Below are 8632 nucleotides of genomic sequence, written 5' to 3'. Positions count from 1 at the left end.
GGTGGGTGGTGATGACTAGCTGCCTTCCTTCTAGTCTTACACTGCTAAATTAGGGATGCCTAGTGCTGATAGGCCTGGTGTAGCTTTGCACAAAATTCAAAACAAACAAACATGTAGAAACTGATTTCAAATATGATTTTAGTTATTCATTGAATGTAAGTAATAATGTTTAAAAAGATCAATTGGGTAAACAGGTCAGATTTGAGATCACTGCTTCACTGTTCTCGAGAAGGTACGTGAAGCAAAAACTAAAAAATTTGGAAGAGAGACACTCACACACCTGACTGTGTACAGATCATTATAGAGAAAATAACTACAAAATAGTTACAGAACAATATTATGTACAGAGACAGGAGGAAGTGATAAACACCATTAATTTTATCTATTTCTTAATTATAGCATGTGGAATTTTCTTTAGAAATGCGAGTGAAAAAAAATTATAAAAAAAGAACCTTTCAGATATAATGCACTTATTATATAAAACTAATATGAATCTCTGTATAAAACATGCATAAAGTGAAAGGTAAATGTAAAGTTTGAAAGTAAATTTATTTCGTAGGTTTTGAGGAAAGAACAATTCAAAAAATAAGATATTACTAATGAATCAATACCTAACAAAAGAAGCTGATAATGATAAAAAAGAATGCTAAATTAAATTCGGTCTGCTTTATATCAACACAGAGGAAAGCTTATAAAACAGGTTTGTGTGATTACTTTATAAATTCTTTCCACTTTTGCTTCACACAAACATTCTGAGGAAGATTTCTTGCCAGAGCTATTATCAACTACAAGTCTACTGATTTGTTCTTTCCATCCCATTCCTATAGTTCCACACTCATGTAGATAATGTAAATTCAGTCAATCTTCACTTGTAATGAAATTGAAGCTCATTATTAGTGAAGATTGGATTTAAAAAAAAAAAGATACTGATTAAGTCTGTATACACACAGTTCAAGATTTTGCAAGATCATTATTTCAGATTACTTGAGAAATCTTGAATCGTCTAATAATAAATAGGCAAGCATTATTTCTTATGGATAATAACAAGTCTTAAGTTCAGTATTTTAGTTTTATTCTCATTAAACAAACATCTATGAATAAATAACTAAAAATCCATATACTCTAAAAACATGTACAGTATTATTTCACTACCTACATTGTCACCTGTAGTTCTAAGTTTATAAAATGGAACGATGTAAAACCATGATCCTTCATCTCCTGCAGAGTCAAGATAAACTCTCATGGCATTTTTCTCCAGTAGTGCTGGAAGCCGTTTGTTGACCGTCAGATATTTGTTGCTTTTGATGTGAAGAAGCTAAATATCATAAATAACAGTGGTTTCACACTAAAGTAATAATATGTTTTATACTAAGTTTAAAAAAAATTAATGTTTATATAGACATGACATTTTGCTTTAGTAGATACACTGTTAAAAATGTAATAAAATTCACACTTTTATTTTCATAGAAATAACAACATCATAAATTTCAAGATATAAATAAACAGAGTAACCCTTACAAATTTTAAGAAACTGAGATTCTTAACATTATTGGTGCCTTATTGATATTACATACAAAAAAATTCATATAAATAACTACTTCTTAATTTATACTTTCTAAGAACATAAAGCATATTTTTTAATTTAAAGTGAAAAACTAAAAAAATTAGGCTTTATGGTTTACTCTGCTAATTTCGCAGAATAAAAAGTATCACTTCTCCAGTTAATCTAAAAGACGTCAGCAGAACAGTATTATGCTCTGTAATGAAGTTATTAATGCTTTACTTCAAGTAGTTTTAATTTTGTCTTTAAGTTACTCCAAAACTGACCAACTGTCTTTCCAATAGTTCATATTACTTCATTATATACCATAATTAGTATTGTAGTTTCAAATGCATCCAACCTTCTTTACTTGATTTGAAAAAAAGTTTGTTTCGGTTAGTGTTAGCTACTGAATTAAGTTTCAGCATACTTGCAACTGTCTTCACAAGTTCAGAAGTCCTACTTATTTATAACTGGGACAAAAGACTGTTGAATATGATTAGGTGTGAGACCACTGATAGAGATATTTAATTAAGGCTGTTTCTGTTGATCAAAGTTGTCAGAAGGCTCTTGATACCTAATTCAAAGTTTGCTGCTGAATGCAAATTTGATGCTTTTTACACGTAGGTCTCCTTCAGCTCCCTTATTTAAGAATTTTGCTTTATCATATGAAGAACAAGGGCCTGTTAAACAATGGTAGAGTTGTTGATCTTGTAATGTTTCCAATTTAAGAAATGCATATATTTCCAAAGGTGCAAGGAATTTGGCAGGCAACATCTTTATTAAGATATTTACTGTTTTTCTCATGATAGTTGGTTTTGTAGATTTGGATAGTTGTAGCAGTAACTCAGGATAAGAAACTTATTGCACATAAACACAGCTGATTTTGTAAATTAAATATGTGATCAATAAAATTATCATAAGAGAACTTGGAATTATTTTGCTCTTGAATGAGTGCAATTTTTTTTTTTATATAGTTTCTTCTGTAGTCAACTTTCCAGGTAAAATTGATGTCAAATGCATTTCTAAGGCATCAATAAGTGTAGGGTTTCAAGCTGCCATGGTCAAAACGTTTGAAAGTTCACTGAAACATGCCTCTCTTCTTAATTTTCTCTGGATAATGTAAATAATAGCGTACAATTATTTGTATTGAGTGTTGAACTTCTTTTGGCCTAAAGATATTTCATGGTTTTCTAAGTTGCTTTTTACTGCTTAAATAACTTACACATAATCTCAGTGATATACCCCTTAACTGCTCTTGAACTTTTTATCTTAAACTTCTTCTTGCTGCTAATATATCTAAGCTTAAGAAATATTAAGAGTATTTGTAATGTGATACATTATGGTAGTGTTATTTAGATTACTTAACCTACAGTATGATAGAACACTAAGTTAACTTATCTGAATTACTTTACCACAACACAAGTTAACTAGCTTTAATTACTCTAACATACTGTAAGTTAACTAGCTTTAATTAGTCTACCATAATATAATCTAACCAAAAGTTTGCTAAATAACTTTAGAGTAACCTATTTAAATTTACCTGAATTACACCACCATACTGGATCTTAGATCCAACTAGCTTCTTATTTTCTGATTCATTTTGCTTTTTCTCCAGTTCTGCTGCATGCTAAATAAAAGTGCAACAAACACTGTTTTTAACAATTTCTGAATTTAAATAAAGATACTATATAGAATATGAGTTATATGAAGTGTCTTTTGCTCTAGGTGGTTTTAAAAAGCAACAAGGGAAAAAAAATTGAAAGATAAAAACCAGAAGTATGCTTCAAGATAATACTTCATAACTATGCTATCTATCTATAGAAACTTCATTTCATTCTAATACTTTCTCACAAATGTAATCAACACACTTTAACATTAAAGATATTTTATATCACCAATAAAAGACTATAATACCATGGACTGAAAATAACAAAAAATATGTGTATTACAGATCATACCACATATAAGCTCAAATAAAACAAAGCCCTACAAAAAGTCAGAATTAAATCACTGATACGTTATTTTTTACATACTAGACATGAAAACATGTATCTATTTAAAAAGTACATTACAAGGTTTGGATAAGATTTGAAGGATATTTCTAGCATCCGGAGCTACTTTCTGAGATGCATCCCCTGCAATTTCAAGTTGAATGAAGTACTAATAATATAAATATGAAGGAAAATATAAGAAAATTTGGTAAACATACTTTGTTATTACAGGCACATGGTTCCTACTAATGTCTTAAACTAATTAGATACTATTCTGCACTTGGTCAGTGGTTAACAATCCCTTGACACTAAAGAATAACAACAAAAAGGTCAAGGTTTATCTGAAAAAAATAATGATTGTTCAATAAGTACCATCATCTATGCTGCTTGTTCAAGAACAGAAATTTTTAGCTAATAAGCAATATCAGGGTGCTTTGTTACAGTCATTGAAATATACTCATGTTATTTTTTCAAGACAATATATTAATAAATTATTTGGTCTTTCAGTTAATATGCAAAATCTCACTTTTATAAAAACCCATAATAAGTTTTAATTTTCTGTTATAGTTTTGTAAAAAATTTTTTGTTTGTTTTAATGTCCTGAACACACTTCTAAAAATCTGTTATAATATAACTAATTCCTTACATGGAGCTTCTTCAATAAGACAGCATCAGTGGTTGATGTAGTACTCTGTTTAGCTGCTTTCCAAAACTGTTTCTGAGCAGAATACCGATTCATGGGGCACATCTTAAACAAACAATCTGAAGCAAAGACACAAATGGGAATACAGAAGAACAAAAATTCAGAACTGAATAACAGAGTTTTACAAATGTATATAAAAATCAGACTTGTAATAAGCTTAAAAAAGGCAAAAAATAAAAATAATATACTGTAATAAAATAAAAGTTAAATAATGAAGACAAATACATAGAAATAAATAATTCACTAATATACATGTTTTACACTTTAAATATTTTACATTTTGAAAAATATTAAATTTTACAATAATTTACACATGGAACATCTAATGGTGATTTATGGAATGGAACAATATCATGCATTCAATTTTAGGAACACATGCCAGCTAAATACATTTTTCACGTACATTTTATCAATCAAATTTGCTCCACTATAATTTTTTTTATGTAAAATATTTAATGTGTAAAACAGTTTTAAATAAGCCATTCTCCCATGTATATCAATTAATTATTTATTTACGCATGTGAAAATTTCAAATCTTAATATTTATAAAAATGTATTGTACTTAGTACAGCTAGGTGAATAATTAATTAATCAAGATAATCAATTACCTTCAAGAACTGATTAGTGTCATGTAAAATAATCAGTTAATCAAAATTATGATTAAGTCAATTAATGTCACAAAAATAATCAACCTGTGTTTCTGAATATTACTAGTTTTGATTATTCCAACTATCCAGTAACCCAAAATTACATATAAATTGATTAAAGTCATAAAAATAATGAATTAATCAAAATTAGTGTTTCTGATTATTACTATTTTTGATTATTCCAACTATCCAGTAACCCAAAATTACATATAAATTGATTAAAGTAATAAAAATAATGAATTAATCAAAATTAGTGTTTCTGATTAATACTGCATTCACCATATTGTATTATACAAAATTATGATTAATGTAATAAAAACATTCAACTATTCAAAACCCAATTTTTTGGCATTTTTATTTTTTTCTTAGCCACCATCTCATGTGAATAATGACTTAGATTATTTTTTGGCCATATTGTGAGAATAATTGATTAGTTGAAAATGTAATTGATTAATGAGCCTGATGATTAATAAAACAGAAAATTCCACGAACTGCCCAAGCTCTACTGCTTGAATGAAATTTGAGATTGGAATCAACTGATTTTCTCCAAAATGAAGTATTCAAGTGTGATGAAATTTCCAAATTAAATATCAGAATCATTGTAAAATGTATTTCAAAAAAAAAAGTAATACTGCTTTTTACAAATATAATAAAAGTATTCATAGAAAAAGTTTATAAAAGAAAGTATGCAATAAAAAAGACAATTTATCAACTATTTTTGTGAATCACAGTTTCGGACACCATACATAAACTTTATATTCTTTGAAATTAAAATTCTTATTAACTGTTTCTAATCTAGTACTAATAGCTTATCTTTGTTTAAAAATGGTAAACTCCCATTTAGAGAAGAAGTAAATAATTTGTCTAGTTTCTAGCACAAATCATCCATGTTTTTTTTTTTTGTCTCTGAAATGTTGTTTGTTAACCTTCAAATTAACTTATTTTTCATACTGTTCACTATTGGTCAATTCCATATAATGCATCAAATCAAGAAATTTTATGTTTCTTTATTTTTTCAGTTAAAACATTCAATGTAGAGTACTGGGCAAAAAAATATTAGTTCAATCATTAATTTTTAATTTAAAACACATATAGGAATTCAGCGGTAATTAGTGGGATTAAATGCAATATTGAAAGTATATTTAAATCCTTTTTTTTGTATGGGTCATATATAATAAGAGATCATGTATTCAACAAGACCCAAAAGCAACTTATTGCATAAAAAGTTTAGAAAGATGTGTTTAACAAGCAAATGAGGTCCATATGGACCTCCAGTGGTAATTCTAATTTTAACTTTATGCTGAAGCTAGTGTTATGTACAAGTTTTTACATAGTTTGATAGTTTGTGACAGAATTAAATTACTCAACATACAGAACATTGGGACAGATTTACATTTTATATACAAACTAAAAACACTTCTCTCTTTAACATAGATTTTGTAAATGTGCACTTGGATTATCTTTAATATATGGCTCACCTCGAAATTTTTTGGGAGGATTTTCTAAATCACCACCACTTGGGTTCACAACGCATCTGTCATCAACTAGTCTAAGAAAAAGAGAAATGAAAGAAATGCAACCAAACTAATATAATCACATTATTTCAATTTACCATTTGTTTTTAAACCATTTTATTGCAATTTTTTTGAAAACCTTTACCTTATTACTGGATGAACTTAAAACAAGCAAAAAATTGTTCAATCTTGTTTAGTGAGAAACATATGAACCTCAAATGATAAAACAGTTTAGTGTGACGGATATTCAAAAACTTTGGCAAAAAGTACACACACACTGCAATGTTGTGACAAAACAGTTCCAGCTGAAGGGATAAAAAGTGGAATAATAAAGTTTAAATCTGTTACAATAACCTCCTGAAGTTGTTTGGAGCTTTATCAACTATTTTTCTGATAGATTTATGATTTTTAATTTAAGGCAGACAATATATTTTCAAAAAAGTCTAAGCACATTAAAATGGCATTCACGAATTGTTGCTTTGACCTAATTTTGAGTTTACCCATTTAAATACCCAAAATATATCACATAATTTTATGTATTTCTTTCTTTGATGTTAGAGTGTTAAAAACTGTGTATTTTCATAAAACACCAGAATAAATACATCATAATGAACTAATACAACACGAAAGTTTATTAAAGAAAACTATTTTAGATTGGAGAAAGAAAAAAAAAAGGACAAGGCCCATTACTTCTCTCTGTAATCTGATTATGGTAAGAGCATATTCTTTTATTACTTATCTTTAATTTTATAGTTGTTAACCAATAGATTATGTCCATATATCCAATCCCTCTGCTTTGTTGAGGAAAATGTGTATATGCATAGTAAAACTTCATTCTCTCCAATCATTATTTGCCATAAAAATTTCACATTTTCAGAGACACTTACCCTAAAGTGCTTAGAAAACCCATAACACTTCCTTCAGCATACATAGATACAGTGTCTCCTATGTACAGAAATTTTGCCTGGCCAACTTCTGTCATTTTGGTTTCAAGTTTTCTCTCTCAGGCTGAGGTAAGTGTTCAACTTTGAAGTCATTAAATTAGATAAGTAGTTTCCAAGTCACTTTTAATTGCTTTCAGGTGTTTCTTTCTACAATATTCAGATACTAAAGATACAAAAAACAAGAAAATAATGCAAGTCTTCTCTGATGAAGAAGTAACCATTTGTGTAGTAGTAACTGCTATAATTATAATAATAGAAGATAGGAAGTTTGCAAGAATTTTTTTAACTAATAAGAGAAATTTTATTTATTCTTAAAAAAAGGGAGTTAAAACTTTTTTTTCTACTAACACAGCTTTCAATGAAAAAGTACAGTCATAAATAATAGGACAATGTACTCCAGCATTTGAGATGAAAAAACAACAACAATAAAAATGCATTTGCAATCACTGGAATGTACAGAAACTATAGATGGCTGGACTAAAGTGTTCTGATTTGTTTCTGGATTATGTGGGCTATCTGTAAAACATTTCCAATTTCTAGTCATGTGAATACTGTATTAGAGTTTGTAAATATAAATTTAAAAACAAATTTATACTTATTCTTAGAAAAATTACTCATGTTCACTCATGGAGTAATAAACTAATATAAACAAAACAGCACACATCATATTATCAGGCAACCAATCCTCATTCTTATAACTTTACCATAGAAAATGTTGTGTCAAAGCATAATTTGGTTCATAAAACTAACTTTACCTCTATTCCCTCATACTCAGATTCTCATATACGACCTTAACAATTCACAATTCAAATAAACTCAGGGCTTTAGATGGTCAAACATGTTTACCATTTTTTCTCCCACAGCTATACTTAAATTGAACAGTCAACTTATAAATGTTATTAAAATAAGGCCATAATGAGTACACAGTATTTTAAACCCTTGTCCCTATGCAATTATTATACAACATAACCTACAGTAAAATACAGATTAAAGCTATACAGCTATATATAAATAAGTATATATATATATATATATATTACACATATCACACTAAGTTACTAGGTCTTAAAACAAGCATCTTGACTATGACTCACAATATTTTCATTCATTTTTATCTTGAAACTTTTTACTTTAAGAGCAAACACCGAGGTAGGAACAGTGTAGTTATAACGTCAGGTTCTTGACTTTTAATAAGTTTTATGCTTCTACAAAAATAAAATAACGAATACAATTTTAAAATGTCTAAAGTTTATGTATAACTTCTAGAAGTAACAACTAGTACAACAGTAC

At 28.1% G+C, this 8632-nt stretch overlaps 1 protein-coding gene across 1 annotated transcript in view; it reads right to left on the bottom strand.

The window, feature by feature from the left end:
* The window catches only part of LOC106460236 (inositol 1,4,5-trisphosphate receptor type 1-like), a 109320-nt gene that overhangs the window by 100131 nt on the left and 557 nt on the right, over positions 1-8632 (bottom strand). The window contains exons 2-6 of the mRNA XM_022386900.1: positions 7286-7505; positions 6363-6433; positions 4181-4296; positions 3084-3170; positions 1157-1315 (exon numbers count right to left, since the gene is read on the bottom strand). Coding sequence (XP_022242608.1) covers positions 1157-1315; positions 3084-3170; positions 4181-4296; positions 6363-6433; positions 7286-7380 — 528 coding nt within the window. The 5' untranslated portion in view covers positions 7381-7505. The remainder of the gene's footprint in view (positions 1-1156; positions 1316-3083; positions 3171-4180; positions 4297-6362; positions 6434-7285; positions 7506-8632) is intronic.

The sequence above is a fragment of the Limulus polyphemus genome, unplaced genomic scaffold, assembly GCF_000517525.1.
Source record: "Limulus polyphemus unplaced genomic scaffold, Limulus_polyphemus-2.1.2 Scaffold732, whole genome shotgun sequence".
Lineage (NCBI taxonomy): Eukaryota > Metazoa > Arthropoda > Merostomata > Xiphosura > Limulidae > Limulus > Limulus polyphemus.
Note: the sequence above shows the minus strand (reverse complement) of the source record. Positions and strands in the feature narration are given on the sequence as shown.